The sequence below is a fragment of the Chrysochloris asiatica genome, unplaced genomic scaffold (genome assembly GCF_000296735.1).
Source record: "Chrysochloris asiatica unplaced genomic scaffold, ChrAsi1.0 scaffold00025, whole genome shotgun sequence".
Lineage (NCBI taxonomy): Eukaryota > Metazoa > Chordata > Mammalia > Afrosoricida > Chrysochloridae > Chrysochloris > Chrysochloris asiatica.
Genome location: NW_006408543.1, coordinates 13,619,031 through 13,636,267, shown reverse-complemented (window position 1 = coordinate 13,636,267; position 17,237 = coordinate 13,619,031). Strand labels below are relative to the sequence as shown.

Genomic DNA, 17,237 nt, shown 5'->3' with positions numbered 1-17,237 from the left:
GGCAGGCTTTGTTTATCTGGATGTTAATGGAAAAATAAATCTGTTATGACCTTCCTGGTCCTTTGGTTGGGCTGACAACCATGCTGGGAGAAGAATGCTGTTCCACCAGAACCTGGCAGGAAGCTAATCATTTAGTCTATGAAAGCCATTCTTTAGTCTTTAACCTAAGACCATCAAGACTAAGGCAACCCATTAGGCCGCTCGGAGTCAGTCTTGACCAGGGCACTGGCCATTGTGCTTCTGAGCAGGGAGGAGGTAAAATCACATGGTCCCAGCCAAGGAAGGAGGGAAGGAAGAAAAGAGGAAGGGATAAAAAAAATAAGGGAGGAAAATGGTTGGTTGGATGGATGGATGGTTGGAAAGAAGCAGTAATCTGAATTACTCCAAGCAGCTAGGCAGGACAATGTGTAGACCAGGATTACCAGCCTCACAAAGACTGGGAACAGAAGGCAGAGGACATGGGAACATTATCAAGACCAAGTCTAAATCAGGAACTAGAGCTAACTTTTAGATCCCAGGAGCAAGACAAGAACCTAGTAAACAGGGTAACCAACTCGCCCCAGTTTACCTGGGACTTGGCCAGTTTGGTAACAAAAAGTCCCACATCTTAGGAAATGCCTCAGTCCTGGGAAAACTGGGATGGTTGGTCATCCTACTAATAAACAAGTCTGTACCCCAGTCCAGAGCTGAAGTGATGTGTTTCATCCCTTAAAAGGTCAGGATGATCCCAGGGCCACTGCCAAGCAGGGCAACACCCATTCTAACCAGAGCAAAACACTGAAGAGGCCAGCTTTTATGTTTTGACCCTTCTGCCAAAGATCACAGCCCCATATCGAGTCTCTACCATCCTCCTCCAGGCTCTAGGAGACCTAATTCCCATATTCTGGCCTCTGACCTACCCTACCCCACCTCCCATCCCCCAAAGAACTACACCCTGAGACCTCCAAACCTCTACCGTCAAAAACTTACCCATCCCCAACCCTATCTTTTCAGAGCCTTGTGTGATTGGTGATGGGAAGTCATCAGTTTCTCCAACCTCCCAAAATTCTCCTTAGAATGTAAACTTGGGAAATCATGTGTGTGATGTCTCTCCCGTCTCAGACAGTCACAGTCCAAACAGCACACATAGCACCCACAGGTATGAGAAAGAACCTCAGCATCTCAGAGAACCCCTCACCTTTCGCTGCGGTAACAAATCATCAGAGAACAACACACATTGATTCCCTTCCTATACCGGAGGTTGGAGTCCTGGTGTGGCGCTGTGGATTAATGCGCCAGACAGCAAAGCCATTTGAACTGCAAGGTCAGTGGTTTAAGCTCACCAGATGCTCCTCGGAAGCCCTATACAGAGTCATTATGGGTCGGAACCGACTCGATGGCACTTCACAACAACAACAACATTCCGGAGATCAGAAGTCTAAACTAGGTCTCAATAAAGTCAAGTTACTGACCCGGCTGCATGTCTTGGGAGCCTCTTGTAAACAACCCATCTTGTTGCTTTCTTCAGCTTCTAGAAGCTGTCTGCTTTCCTAGCCCTGCACCTTATCTTCTTGCCTCTTCCAGCTTCCATACCACATTACCTTTGTCCTCCTTTGACATTTTTTTTTTTTTTTTTTTACTTCTAACTTTTTATCGTGAACTGAGTGAAGGTTTACAAGGCAGATCATCAATTTTGCATTGAACAAATCCTACATGTCAGTTCATCTCCTTGTCTGCAGTCCTCTCAGTATAACATCACGTATCCCACCTCCTCCTGCATTTCTTGTTTGCTTTCCTCTTTCTTTCCCAACCCTTCTGAACTTTGTCCTTGAGTAAATGCTGCCCTTTTGATCTCAAATGACTGACCATTCTGTGGTGTGCGTGCCTCACTAGTGTCTTATATACCTTTCTATTGCTTGCCTGAATATTGAACGACAGGCTGAGTTTAGTTCCAGACCTAAAGGATGACCAAGGACCATAATCTGAGGATTCAACCAGTTTCTCTCTGATTCGTAAGCCTGGTCTCTCTTTTTTTTTTATTTTTTTTATTTATGATTTTGAGGTTTTTTTTCCCCCATATTTTCTACCCTCTTTTAACCTTCTTGACTACCTTTTATAAAGACCTTTGTGGTTATATTTAGAACCCACCTGGATGGTCCAGGATAATCTCCTGATCTCAAGATTCTTAGCTTAATCACATCTTCAATGTCCCTTTCCTATGTGAGATCCTGTTCAAAGGTTATGGATAACAGGTAACTTTAGCAGACTCTGTGCAGCCAGCAACAGGTGTATAATACTGATTTCAATGTTGTACAACATAGTTTATGAATCTCCACAAAAGAGCTCTTTAAGGTATCCAAAAGCAAAGATGTAACTTTGAGGGCTAAGGTGTGCTTGACCCAAGACATGACATTTTTAACCACCTTAGTCCTGGTGTGGTATTGCGGTTAATGCGCTGGACTGTGAGGTTCATTTGAATTGCAAAGTCAGTGGTTCAAGCTCACCAACCACTCCTCAGAAACCCTATACAGGGTCTCTATGGATCGGAACTGACTTAATGGCACTTAACAACAACAACAACGTATGCATGAAAAAGCTGGACAATTAATAAGAAAGACTGAAGAAGAATTGGTGGTTTTGAATCATGTTGCTGGCGAAGACTATGCAGTATACCATGGACAAACAAATCTGTCTTGGATGAAGTGCAACCAGAATACTCATTGGAAGTGATGGTGGTTAGACTTTGTGCTTGAGACATTTTGTCAGGAGGGACCAGTCCTTGGAGAAGGACATCATGCTTATGGGGGACAAACTTCTGAAAACTTGTTGTGTATTATTGTTAGGTGCTGATGAATCTGCCGTAGAGCAATCTCACAATCATTACTACATTTGAAACCATTGCAGCTGCTATTGTACCAATCCATGTCTTTGGGGGTCTCCTTCTTTTTTGCTGACCCTCCACTTTACCAAGCATGATAAAAACCTACACATAACCAAACACATTAAGGGAATGAATTGCTGAAACTAGGGGCTCAGAACCATAGTCTCAGAAGATCCCATGGTCAATTGGCATAAATGCAAAGGCAATGTTATACATCCGACTTCAGTGAGTAGTGGCTGGTATCTTAAAACTTCATGAGCAGCCTTCTAAGTAAGGTACACCTATCGGTCTCTTCCTGTGTGGAGGAATGAAGAGTGATGAGAATTGAGGATGCTTGGAACCAATTAGTCCAATGGAGTCATAGAACTAATAGAAATCAGTCTGTGTGACCCTGAAGCCAAAAGACCTAGATGGTGCCTGGCCACCAACTGCTCTGAAAGGAATCCTGGTTCAAGTAAGAGAAAATATGGAGCAAAACACAAAAGCATTTAAGACAAGAAAAAAAAGATCAAGTTTACTGGTCAAAATAAGGCTGGAGGAACGCTGAGACCATGACCTTGATCACCCTTTAAGTCTGGAACTAAACTCATCCTCATGGTTCAGTTTTCACCCAAGCAGTAGATAAGGGAGTAGAGAGAGCAAAGAACAATACTAGTAAAGGATGCACACCAGACCTTAGCCACTGGCGATCAAAGGGGCAGCATTTATCTAAGGACAAAATTCAAAAGGGTTGGGAAAGAAGGAAGAGGGAAACAACATACATAGGGAGGAAGTAGGAGGCATGATGTTACATTGCGGTGAAATGAAGTGTATTATTTGTTGAATGGAAAAGTGATGATGTGCTCTGTAAACCTTCACGTAATACAATAAAACGTTCAACAACAACCAACAAAGGGTAGCAGGCTAGGTAAAGTCAGAAAAAAAGAGGAAGACTGCCAACAACATGGAATGAAACAGTGACAGAAACAAAAGGCTCTAACAGTAATAACTGTGAGGATGGAGCAGAGCCAGGTCGTGTTGTGTTCTGCTGTGCGTGGGGCTGCTACAAGTCAGACTGACTTGACACATAACAGTAACATTAATGTTAATGACCCCACACCTGTCTGTCAAGAGTGTGTACTGTGGTGGCTTCTGTGTTGTTGTCATATCTGAAGCTACGACACCAGTATTTCAAATACCAGCAGGGCCACCCTTGATGGATAGATTTCATCGGAACTCCCACTCTGAGACATTCTGGGAAGAAAAGTCTGGTGACTTACTTCCAACAACTACCCAATGAAAAGCTGTGGGTCAGAAAACAACATTGTCCAACTCACTGGCTTTGAGCACTTCATGGAAGAGGACATCATGTTAGGTGAAGTTGGAGGTGAGGGAGACTCTGGGAGAGATTAATTGGCTCAGAACCATAACAATGGCCTCAAACATGCTTATGTTTGTGAGGATGACAGAGGAGCCCGGTATGCTTTGTTCATTCTGTTATCCACAGGTCGCCATGAGACAGAGTTGGCATGATAACAGATAACAACAATAGATGTCAGAGAATTGGTCACTGAGCCCCCACTGTGTCCCTAACTGATACATGACATTGGTAAGTCCCTTCACCATCCAGAGCTACAATTCAGTGATTTGAGGAATTTGGGAATTGAATGCAGTGACCCCTCAACTTAGCCATTCGGAAATTCTCTTAATGCCCACCAGGATCTGAGGGCCAGGAGATAAGTAAGCACAGGAAATCTAAGGGGGACTGGAGCTCTTGTCCCCCTGACACAGATGGAGCAACAAACACGTTGAACTCAGTAATGGCAGGGTTTGCAGACAGTGCCTTCTGCCCGGCGGCTCTGAACCAGGTCTGTCAAGCCTCTCTCCCCGGGGCTGCCCATGTGTTACAGACAAACTGTGACCAGCGTGAGACTTGCAGGGCAGTTCGTGGATGGTGCTGGCGAGCCTCTGGGGAGTCTCTGGCTTACGTGGCTTTGCCCTTAGCCTGCCAGCTGACTGGAAGCCTTCCAGGATAGAGCAGGGAGGCCGGGGCGGCGCCGGGGCGGGGCCAGGGAGGGGCGGAGTCTGAACAGAACTAAATTCTGACTCAGTCCTGCCAGCCTTCTGCCCTCTCCTGAGACTGGCAAGCGCCACCGCTTCTGCCTCTGACAGAGTAAGTACAGACGCGGCAGGGGCCTCTGCGGGCTTGCAGGACGGGCCGGGGAGGGAGGGACTCCAGTTAAAGAATTGGGAGGGCCCTGGAGGGTGTAAGGACCCCTGGTGGTGCTGTGAGTTAGGCACTGAGGTGCTAATTGCAAGATCTGCGGTTCAAACCCATCAACTGCTCTGCGGGGGAAGGATGAAGCTATCTGCTCAGTCCAGATTTCCGGTCTCAGAAACCCTATGAATTGATTTCCATGGCGGTAGGTTTGGTTTGGGATTTTAAGAGTTCCAGGGACATCCCTGGAGTCCTGGTGTGGCGCTGTGGGCTGATGCGTCAGACTGCAGAGTCGTTTGAACTGCAAGGTCGGTGGTTCAAGCTCACCAGCTACTCCTTGGAAACCCTATACAGGGTCGCTATGGGTCGGAATCGACTCCACGGCTCTTAACAACAGCAACAACAGTGACATCCCAGAAGGACAAGGAAAGGGGTCTCATGATGACAGAAACCAGGCAGGGTGGTGCGTCCCCACCAGCTACATGGCATTCGCTAAAGCGCTAATCTGGCTGAGCCTCAGTTTCCTCATCAGTAAAACGGAAATAGTTAATCGTCTGCAGCACTCTGGCAGTGCTTTCTAACCAGGGGTGATTTTACTACCCCACCCCCAGTCCAGGACACAAATCTGCAACATTTGGGGTTGTCACACTTAGATGGGTGTGTGGGTGTGGGTGTGGGTGTGTGTGTGTGCTGGGAGTCCTGGTGTGGTGCTGTAGGATAAGCACTGAACTGTGAACCACAAAGTCAGTGGTTCAAACCCACCATCTACTCCTCGGAAACCCTATACAGGGTTGCTATGAGGATGTTGTGTGACTCAATGGCACTTACTAACAACCACAAATAGCAAAGAATGTTGCTAACATCCTACAGTGGGCACACGAGGAAGCCCGTACAAGACCAAGAATAACCCTGCCCCAAGGGTCAATAGTGCCAAGGTTGAGAATTCCTAAAATGAGGGTGAAGGGACAACATTTCCCGACTCAGGAGCATCTCAGTAACTGACTCAGGAAATCATCTCAAATGTAATCCACTCCCCAGGAGATAAGGTTGTTACTCTGGACAGTCACAGTGCCTGCCAGCCACCTCCACATGCCATGTGACAGTTCATGAAATAAACACAACATAGACATCAACCGGGAACGTGAAGGCTCCACACAATGAACACTGGACTGCAAACCAGAAGGTCCGGAGATCCAGTCCGCCAGCCGCTCTGTGAGAGAAAGATGAGGTTTTCCACTCCTGAAAAGAATTGAAGCCTCAGAAACTATACACAGTTGCTAAGAGTCGGAACTGAGTCGATGACTCTTAACAACAATAAAGACAAAAGTTAGGGGAGTTTTCAGGTGTGCTATGGATGGGGGCTTTGGCCAGAAATACAACAATAAAGGGGGAAACTGCTCCCCAGAACCGAAGTCTACAATCACGGATCCAGATATCCAGGCCAAGCCCCAGAACACCATGGTGGGAGTGAGTTTCTGGGTGCCCAGCCTGGCTCTACATCCACTGGTCAGTGACCAGCATGCAGCCCAACACCACCAGATTCCAGAGGAGGTGCTAGGGTTCCTTATTTTTTTTTTGCTTGACTGAGTCCTTCATTCATTCTACATTGGGATGAGGGTCTCCCTACTGTGCACACATATTCTAGTAAGGACAAAGGCCCAGAAAAGAAGTCACCCCAGATGGATTGCAATTGTACTTGGGAAAGGAGACCTGCAGGCATAAAGGTTAAGTGCTCAGCTGCTGGCTGAAAAGTTGGCAGTTCGAATCCAGCTGGTGGTTCTATGAGGAAAACAGGTCTGGCCGTCTGCTCCTGTAAAGATTAAGCCTTGGAAAACCTCTGGGAACATTCTACTCTGTCCTGTGAATTCACTATGAGTTGGAATCAACACAACGGCACACAACCACTCGTGAAAGGGTTTTAAGAGACATGACCAGGGACCAGGATGGAGACTAACAATGGAAACCCCCAGTTTCCATAGGAACCATGAAGAAGGGGCAGCTTGATTGAAAGGCAGAGGAAGGTTTCCAGTCGAGAGAACAGGACATGCCCAGTCAGCCACTGAGGGAACTGGGTTTACCGGCTACCATGCAAACCAAAGTCAGATTTCCACGATGTTTATGAATGAAGGACTGACTGGACTTGTGGGGCAGGACAGGAAAGCTGCTGTGGGGTCCAGGTGAAGGGCAAAGGGGCTTCTGCTAAGATGGCGCACACCCGGTCGGTTTAAGGTATATTTTGGAAACCGAAATCAATAAGACGTGCAGATGGATAGGAGGTGGAGAGGATCATTAAGAAAACTCCCCTCAGTCGCTTCCCCCACAAAATCTGTCCCGGGTCTTTGGAATCCCAGGAAAGGTGTGCTTTGGCCTCTCCCTCTCTACCTGGGCTCTGGGTCAGCCCACCACCTCTCTGTGCCTGGTTTTCACCTTGACACAGTTTGCAGGGGAGTCAGTGAACTAATGATGCAGGTGAACAAAGCCTGGGGTGTGGGGCAGGCGCTGGTGTGAGGAGGAACAAGGTGTCACCTCTCACAGCCAAGAGGAATGTGTCATCTGAGGCAGTGGGATCTGGATGCTAATCCGGGCCCATCGCTCAATGGCTTCAACAAGCTGTTCCATTTCCCGGAGCCTCAGTGTGCTCATCTGTAAAATGGGACTTGCCATTTTACTCACCCATTTTGGGTGAAGATGAAATGTGGTCATAGATACAGGGTTTAGTAGGTGCTCAGTAAATCAAGTCACACCAAATCAGTTGTCATCAGTCAATTCGGACTCCTGGTGACCCCGGGTGTTAATATTCAAGGCTATGACAAAAGCAGATCACCAGATCTGTCTTCCCATTGTCTCTGGTTGGTTTTGAACCATCAACCTTTTGTTAAGTAGTCAAGCACTTAGCTATTGACACCAGCCAAGTAACAGTTTTGCAGTTGTTAGTTGCCATCAAGTTGATTCTGACTCTTAACAACCCTGTATAGGGTTTCCAAGGAGTGGCTGGTGAGTTTGAACTACCAACCTTTCGGTCCCATGCTTATCCTCCAGCGCCATACCAGAGCTCCTCAGGAACAGTTGTTCTAATTAAAATAGATTTGATTCAGGTGGAACAGGAGGCCTGAGTCTTGAACTTGCAGCCCAGTGAGCTTGTGTGTTGCTGAGCCCTCACCAGAGGACCTGCTCTCCAGGGAGACCCAGGGGCACTTGGAGAATCGACTCATAGACATCAGACCCCTAGTATTCACCTAGGCAGGGAGGGAGCTAGTCACAGCCCACAACAGAGACCTCTCTGCTTCTGAAGAAACGGAGCCTCAGAGAATGAAAGGCTTTATCCAAGGTCATCTGGCCAGCTGCCTCATGGGGACGATGGGAGACCAAAATGACCCTTCTATACCCCTCTGGGACCCTGCCTCTGCAACTCCTCAGACTGCCAGCTTAGTGGACTCTGTCCTCCTCTCTCTTCCCAGGTCCTCCCCTGCCCTCTAGAAACTTCTTCTCCCTTTTCATCCCTCCTCTCTACTCCCTGAACTCTTGTGTTCAGTTGAGCTGCATTTTCTCTTTAGAAGCATCTTAACTGTATTACACTGATTGTTCTGATGCATTGCAGGAGGGACCACATTGTGCTGAGGACACAGACATCAAGTCACCCACACACATTTGGCCTCTCAAAGACTTGGACCAAGGCCACTCTCCCTGGAAAACCAGAGGGAGTGTCGGGCTGGGAAACTTGGGCTGTGTTTCTAAATTATCTGCAGATGAGCAGCTATCAGTGGTGGTGGCAAAGGCAGGGAGCTCATAGGGGAGGGCCCATGGGTCTCAAGAAATCACACGGTATGCTAGTTAGGAGCATGGACTTTGAGGGGCAGAACTGGGTTAGTAAGCTACCTAGCTTCTCTAAACCTCGGATATTTTTGTTGTTGTTGTTAAGTGCTGTCAAGTCAATTCTGACCTATAGCGACCCTGTATAGGGTTTCCAAGGAGCAGCTGGTGAGCTTGAACCACCGACCTTGCAGTTCAAATGACTTGCAATCTGATACATTAGCCCACAGCGCCACACCAGGAAACCTCTTATAGTTAATTGCCTTCTGACTCACGACAATCCTGTGCACAATAGAACAAAATGCTGCCTGGCCCTGCATTATATCAGCCAATATTTTATATGGTTCATAGGGTTATCCTTGACTCGATTTCAGAAGTAGATTGCCAGTCCATTCTTCCTAGTCTTCTTACTCTGGATGCTTCATTGAAACCTACCTGTTGGGATTTGAATGATGGCAGTGGGGAGGGTGGGGGTGGGCACAGTTGTTAGCATCAGAGCAACACCTAAACCATTACACACTGACAGATGGGTGGTGGGGATCTCAACTTGCCCGTTACAAAGTGGGTGATCCTATAGAACAGAAATATATATTCTCACACTTCTAAAAGTGCAAACTGGGGTCTTGGCCCTATTGATTCCTTCTGTGAGCTTCTCTCCGAATTTCTGGTGAGTGCTGGCAATCTTGGCTGCCTGTTACAGACATGTCTGCTTTGTCCTCACATGATGTCTTCCCCCGGTGGTGGTTGTGGGGGTTAGCTCCCATCAAGTCAGCCTCTGATACATAACAACCACATACACAACAGATCGGAACACTGCCCGGTCCTGTGCCATCCCCAGGTCAGACCATGGTGATGGACAGAGTTTGCACTGAGTGGTTTCCGGACAGATCACCGGGCCTTTCCTCTTACTCCATCTCAGACCATCTAAGTCAGGAAGCTCAACTGAAACCTGCTCAACATCATAGCAACGTACCAGCCTCCGCAGACAGATGGGGGCGCCTTGGCCAGGTGCAGTTTCTGCAGCACAGTGGCCAGGAGGGACTCCCTATGGTCGATAGAACTACTACTGTCCCTAAAGTGGAGGAGGTTAGAGATCAGATACAAAGACATGTTTCTAGTTCCATGGAAGCTCAGAGCTCCAAAATTCTGGCAAAGTTGAACACGGGAAAATCCTCTGCCCCTACGCACGCACACTTAACCTGGGTGGGATGGCAGGGCAGTTTCTTACCTGGTGTCCAGTCCTTTTCTCCTCCTTCCCCTCCCCACCATTAGAGGCCCATGTCCCCAAGTCTGTCCTGGGCCCCCTGTCACTCACCAGCATCACTGTCTCTGTACGGTGCTGCACTATGGCAGCTGAGCAATATCAGATACACTCTTCTCTCTTTCTCCCAGGCCTCCTACATTCCTACATCACCTCCTTGGCTCAGGGAAGAAGTACTAGGCCCAGGCCTTCTCTGAGAACTTTGCTTTCCTTCCAGAACCAGGAGCAACCACAATGCAACTCTTCTTCGTCTTGTACCTGATGCTTCTCAGCACTGAGGTTTCCACCCTCGGCGGCCACTACAGCCGAGAGTTGAGGAGGGGAGGCGTGAGGCTCCCCCTTGCTACCAAGGGGTCTCCCAGGAGCAGGGATTTTGCCTTCAACCTCTACAGGGCCTTGGCTTCAGCTGACCCTGGTCATAACATCTTCTTCTCGCCGCTGAGTATCTCTGTGTCCCTGGCCATGCTCTCCCTGGGGGCTCGGTCCCACACAAAGATGCAGATCCTGAAGGGCCTGGGCCTCAGGCTCCGGGACAGCCCAGAGGAGGCTCTCCACAGAGCCTTCCAGCAGTGTCTGCAGACACTCAATGGGTCCCAGAATGACCTCCAGCTGAGCCTTGGCAACGCCCTGTTCACAGACCAGAAGTTGGACGTTCAGGACTCCTTCCTGAACTCCGTGAAGGTGCTGTACCTGGCAGACACTTTCCCCAGCAACTTTGGGGACCCTGCCAAGGCCAAGAAACAGATCAACGATTATGTGGCAAAACAAACGAAGGGCAAGATTGTAGATTTGATTAAAGACCTCGATAGTGATTCAGTGATGGTCCTCGTGAACTACGTTTTCTTTAAAGGTAAGACCCTGACCCTGAACTTATGCTTTATCTCTCAAAAGAATACCCAATCCCCTTACACATAAATGCGAGGGAGTGGGGACAGTCCCTGCTGGTGACGTTGATGGCAGTCACAGGTGTGAAAAATCAGTTGCCATCAACTCCACTCAGGGCACCCCCATGTATGTCAGAGTACAACTGTGTTCCGTAGGGTTTTCAATGGCTGGTTGTGGCAGTAGATTCCCAGGCCTTTCTTCCAAGGTACTTCTGGGTGGATTCAAACCTCCAACATTTTGGCTAACAACCAAACGTGTTAGCCCTTTGCACATCCGGGGACTTGCACTGTGGAAGGGCGGTGCTAGTAAAATTAGAGGTCGTGTCCCTCAATCCACAGGAACCCCTGGGGTCCTCGATATTGCCACTCCCACGCAGACTTCTAAATGAGTCCTTGTGGTCGTCACAGTGACCAATTGGAACTGTGCACCTAAGGGGACATTAGAGGGCATGTCGGAGACAGATCCCTCGTCCCTGCAGCTGGGAGTTGTTTGCGTGGCTGAGAAATCCATAGACAAGTGTCTCGGTGTCTCTGGAAGTCTCTTCTCCCTGCCTCAGGAAGAACTGACCCCATGTCTTCACCTCCCATAGTGGTTACGAATCGGGCTGCAAACCTTAAGGTCAGCAGTTCAGAACTTCCAGCTGTTCTGCGGGAGAAAGATGAGGCTTTCTGCTCCTGTAAAGATTGACAGCCTCGGAAACCCTGTGCAGGGTCGCTATGAGTCAGAACTGACTCCACGACACATAACCAACACCACTCTTGTCAGCTCACTATCTTCTCCCTTCCTGGATGCTGACCCCATGGCCTTACACAGGGTCTGGCTCAAGATGAGAAGTGGGGGAAATGCAGGTTTCCCTCACTATCTGGAAGTGGAGCGTTCCTATGAAACCTTTCTCAAGCCTGAATGACATAAATTACCTTTAATTTTTATGGCACATTTTTTTAAGCATTCTTGTTGTTGTTGTCAGGTGCCATCAAGTCGGAACCGACTCATAGCGACCCCATGCACAGCAGAACGAAACAATGTTCGATCCTGGGCCAACCTCACTACCGCTGCCACACTTGAGTCCATCAATGATGCCACCTGGCTGATCCATCTCGTTGGGGGTCTTCCTCTTTTTCTCTGACCCTCCACCCTACCCAGCATGACATCCTTCTCCAGTGATTGTTTCCTCCGGACAATATGTCCAAAGTAGGAGAGATGAAGCTTAGCCATCCTGGCCTCCAAGGAGCACTCTGGTTGCACTTCTTCCAAAACAGATCTATTGGTTCTTTTGGCAGTCCATGGCACTTTCAGTATTCTCCTCCAACACCACAACTCAAAGGCATCAATTCTTCTACGGTCCTCCTTATTCACTGTCCAGCTTTCGCATCCATATGAGGCATTCTTAGACCCCCCAAAAAATTACCTACCAAATCATGATGTTGTTATTGCAGTGAAGTGCCACCAAGTCTGTTTTGAGTCACAGTGCCAACTGTATAGAGTTTCCAAGGGGCAGCTGGAGGGTTTCAACCACCAACCTTGTTGTTATCAATCCAGTGCTTATCCTACAGCACACCAGTATTGTTGTTGTTGTTGTTGTTGAGTGCCATCGAGCTGGTTCCGACCCATAGTGACTCTGAACAGGGTTTCCGAGGCTGTAAATCTTTATGGGAGCAGAAAGCCTCATCTTTCTTCCGTGGAGCAGTGGGTAGTTTTGAACTGCTGACCTTGCGGTTTGCAGCCCAATTCGTAACCACTACGCTACCAGCGCTACCAGGATTATATGTTTTTTAATATGGCTAAATCACTTATTCTGTTGTTGTTAGTGCTGTCGAGTCAGTTCTGACCCATAGCGACCCTGAATAAGGTTTCCAAGGAGTGGTTTGTGAGCTTGAACCACCAACCTTGCAGTGTAGCGTATTAACCCACAGTGCCACACCAGGACTCCAAATAACATATAAGACCTAAAATAACACTAACATGTAGTGTTCACATTGCCCATATTCCCAGAGGATGGCACACCAATCCTCTTTCCCTGTGGGCTCAGAGGACTGCGTGGATGCTGCAGGGAGCAGATGGAGGAGGGCTGCCCCCAGCTTCCACTTCCAAGCTCTCCGCTGGCCCTGAAAGTCCCAGCCTACTGAAACAACCCCCTCAGATTCCTAGTGTGGCACTGTAGGATAAGCACTGTGCTGCTAACTGCAAGTTCAACAGTTCAAACCAACTGGTTATTCCTTGGAAACTCTGTACAGTGTCTCTATGAATCGGAACCGACTCAACAGCACTTAACAGCAACAAACTTGGGCATCTAGTAGGTTGTCAAACCACCAGTCATCTGTCAGTTTGTCATACTGTGGTGGCTTGCATGTTGAGGCTGGACACCGTGGCCTGAATACTGGAAACACCAGCAGACTCACCTATGGTGGCCAGATTTCAGCACAGTTTCCTTCCTAAGACAGACTAGGAAGAAGGCACTAAGGACTACTTATGAATGTTTAGCCACAGAAAACTTTATGAATACTAGAGTCCTGGTGTGGCTCTGTAGGATAAACACTGAACTGCAAGATTGGTTAGAGTCACAAGATTGGCTGTTCAAATCCACCAGTCGGTCCTCTGAAACCCTATACACGGTTACTATAGGTTGGAACTGACTCATGGCACTTAACAACAGCAAGCAGTGGAATACTGTCAGGTAGTACCAGAATATTGAAACTTTATGACGAGCACCAGAATATTGTCAGATACAGTGCTGGAAGATGTGTCCCTCAGGTTGGAAAATAACTCACTCCTATAGCAGGGGTTTTGCCAGTCTTCCGTGTTTCCCCATATTACCTGGGTAATTGGCTTTGAGTCGCACCAGGGTACCCAAGAACATTAGTAGTGAAAGTTTCCAAAGACATGGAAACCAGCCTCCTGGTTTTATAATTGTGCAAGGATTATTGTTGTTAAGTGCCGTCGAGCTGGTTTTGACACATAGCGACCCTGTATAGGGTTTCCGAGGAGCAGTTGGTGAGCTTGAACTGCCAACCTTGCAATTCAAACGGCTTTGCAGTCTGGCGCATTAACCTACAGCGCCACACCAGGACTCTTGTGCAAGGATAGACCCCTACAAATGTTAGGGACTTGCCTTTATCTTCAAGGCTGTTCAGCCATCACTTGTACTCACAATTCTCTAAAGAAGATGATCTTTGTTGACTATGTGGATCATCTCCAATCTTTTTCCATTTGCTGGCTCTTGCACAAAGTTCCCTTCAATGTTTCCTTTCCGTTTAAATCTTCAGCTAAATGGAAGGCAAGTTTCAACCGTAAAAACACCCAGGAGAAGCCCTTCTATGTGAACTCGGAGACGGTGGTACAAGTACCCATGATGAACCACGAGGACCTGTTCTACTACTTTGAAGACCTTCATCTCTCCTGCAAGGTGGTAGGCATCCCCTACCAAGGCAATGCCACCGCTCTGTTCATCCTCCCCAACGTGGGCTCCATGGAACAGGTGGAGAATGGACTGAATGGGAAAACACTGCAGAAGTGGTTCAAGCTGTTCAGAAGGAGGTACTTTCAGACAACACCCGGGTCAACCCCAGATTCCCTCAGAGACAGAATGGCACCAGATAAGGCAGCATTTTGTTCCGTTGTTTCTTGGGTCGCTATGAGTCCGAGCCAACTCAGTGGAACTCACCAACAACAAAGCTGAGCAGTGGTGGTAGGCACGACTCCCTCCATAGGATGGGAGTAGCCTCCAAATCTGGATTCATCATGGGAAGTCCCAACTCAGTTGGAGGGACCAGAGATCGAAGTTGAGTTTTGTGGATGATGCTAGAGCAGGCAGTGACCTCCTTGGAGATAGTTTTCAAGACCAAGTCTATCGTGGGGTGAATGAGGTGTCAGCGGGAAGATGTCAGGGTTGTGAATTCAGGGAGTCCAAGTTCTACAGGACACCACTTTTCTGTCAGTTTGTTGGACTGTGGTGGCTTGTGAGTTGCTGTGATTCTGGATTTTAAATACCAGCCTGGTGGACAGGCTTCAGATAAGCTTCCAATCAAAGATAGACTAGGAAGAAGGAGCGACGAACTAGTTCTGAATATTTAGTCACTGAAAATCTTATGAATAGCAGAGATACACTGTCAGATGCTCAAGCATGGCAACAGTTGTGAGGTTGGGCTAGGACCAGGCAGTATTTCGTTCTATTGTACACAGGTCACTATGAGTCAGTACCGACTTGATGGCACCTAATAAAAACAATAAGTTCTAGAGAAATGTAAGAACAGTCCTTTTCTCTTTCCAGGCAGCTCCAGGTCTACCTTCCCAGATTCTCCATCGAGGGCTCCTATCAGCTGGAGAAGGTCCTCCCCCAGCTGGGGATCCGTGAGGTCTTCACCTCCAAAGCTGACTTGAGCGGCATCACCAACCACTCGAGCGTCCATGTTTCTGAGGTGAGTTCTGAAGCTCCTGAGAGGTTTCTTCTCTCACTCTCTCTACCCAACTCTCTCTCCCCCCTCGTCCTCTCTCCTCTTAAGAAAGAGGCACTGATTTCACTTTGTGTCTTATCTACATGCCATGGGCAGCTAGATCCATCACCTGTGCCTTAGGGGGAAAGTCCTGTATTAAGCAATCAAAACTAAGGATCCTGTGCTAGCTCTTTTACTCATTAGCTGTGTGACCTCCAATAAGTTACTTGACATCACTGAGACTCCTTTTCCTCTGGGGACTCACCCTAGCTACCAGAACTGTCACACAAGAATTCAGTGAAATCTTTATGTACAGTCACTCCAAGCATAGCCCCCTGGTGTCTAGTACCCACTCTGGTGCTTAGCTTCCTACCTGCTTCATCCCTATAGCATGGGATGCTTTGATGGTGGTACCCACAAGACATTGTCTGTGAGGACATCATCTAGTCCCTAGTGACTCAATGATGCCTGCATCTCCTCTGCAGATGGTCCACAAGGCCGTGGTGGAGGTGGATGAGTCGGGAACCAAAGCAGCTTCGGCCACAGGGTCGGTCATCATGTTCAGGTCGGCCTATAGGAGAAATTCCAAGGTTGTCTTCAACAGACCCTTCCTGATGCTCATTATGGAACAAAGAACCAAGGGAATCCTCTTCTTGGGCAAAGTAACCCACCCTGAGGTGGGGACTTCTTCTGAAAGACCACAGGCACCCATGAAGGGGAATGGGAAGAGCCCCAGGCCCCACCTGTCTGCTGAGTGATGTCCACAGGTCCAGCTGACAGATGAGAAGTCACAGATAACAATAACATTGATGTATTGATATGTACTTCTTTTCACCCAGTCTCAGGACACTAATGCCCTTGAAAAACTTTAGATAACATTCAATTTGTCCTCATGTTTTCATCAAGAGGAGACCCAGAGATAAGACTCTTGTGGTTCAGTAGTTAGTAATTGCATTTGTTGCAACTGTAAAGGTAGAGGTTTTGTAGCAAGAGGGGAGTGGTTGATCTTGCAGTTCAGGATCAGAGAACCTGGGGCCATCAAGGGAGAAGAGCAGGAGCGGAGTGTGGGACCCTATTTAGAGAAGCAGAGATGCCAGAGATGGAGGCAGAGCTGATGATGTAGAGAGATGGAGCAGCTGGAGACTCTAGACTCATAGGGGGAGAGGGGCTGTGTGTTGGCTGGGGAGCAGGCTTGCAGCGTATGCCCTTTGGGTATTTGAATGATTGTATATTCCTGAGTGCCTCGGTGTACATCAAAAACAACAAAAACAAACAAACAAAAAAAAAACAACAAATACAGAGGGAATAGAAGCAAACACTGAATGATGATGCATGGAGGGGATTGTAATCATTGCAATGAAACAAAATACGTTAGGATGAGTGTAAAACTGATGTTCTCCCATGTAAACTAACACTCAATTCAAAATAAAAACTTTAAAAACAAAAAGATGAGACCCAGAGAGGCTGGCTGATTTGCCCAAAATCACATAATGTATTAGTGTCAGAGAGAGGTCCAGAGCTCTGGTTCCTGATGCCCAAACCAAGCAGGGTTGCCTCAGAGATGAGGTTCACCAGGAAGCATATCTCCACGCCTGGTCCTCATCTATCAGTAATGTTGTTGTTAAGGGCCATCAAGTCAATTCCAACACATAGCGACCCTGTTTTAGGGTTTCCTTGAAGTGGCTAGTGAGCTTGAACCGCCAACCTTGCAGTTCAAACCTGCTTTGCAGTCCAGTGCATTAACCCACAGAGCCACACCTGGTCCTCTGTCCATGAGTAATAGCAGCCGTCAGT

The 17,237-nt window shown here is 47.9% G+C and overlaps 1 protein-coding gene across 1 annotated transcript; it reads left to right on the top strand.

Annotated features, from left to right (window-relative positions):
- The first annotated feature begins 10,362 nt into the window (after positions 1–10,362).
- On the top strand, positions 10,363–16,201 carry SERPINA5 (serpin peptidase inhibitor, clade A (alpha-1 antiproteinase, antitrypsin), member 5). Its single transcript, XM_006839620.1, has 4 exons — positions 10,363–10,978; positions 14,277–14,547; positions 15,281–15,428; positions 15,929–16,201. Exons 1-4 carry the CDS (start codon positions 10,363–10,365, stop codon positions 16,199–16,201), a joined length of 1,308 nt encoding a protein of 435 aa, XP_006839683.1.
- Positions 16,202–17,237: the final 1,036 nt, after the last annotated feature.

What these genes read in the sequence shown, in the direction of transcription:
- SERPINA5 (XM_006839620.1), top strand. Translation starts at nt 10,363, where the DNA reads ATGCAACTCTTCTTCGTCTTGTACCTGATGCTTCTCAGCACTGAGGTT. An exon ending in GAACTACGTTTTCTTTAAAG is followed by an intron (nt 10,979 to 14,276) that starts GTAAGACCCTGA and finishes TTAAATCTTCAG; the next exon opens with CTAAATGGAAGGCAAGTTTC. An exon ending in CGAGCGTCCATGTTTCTGAG is followed by an intron (nt 15,429 to 15,928) that starts GTGAGTTCTGAA and finishes TCTCCTCTGCAG; the next exon opens with ATGGTCCACAAGGCCGTGGT.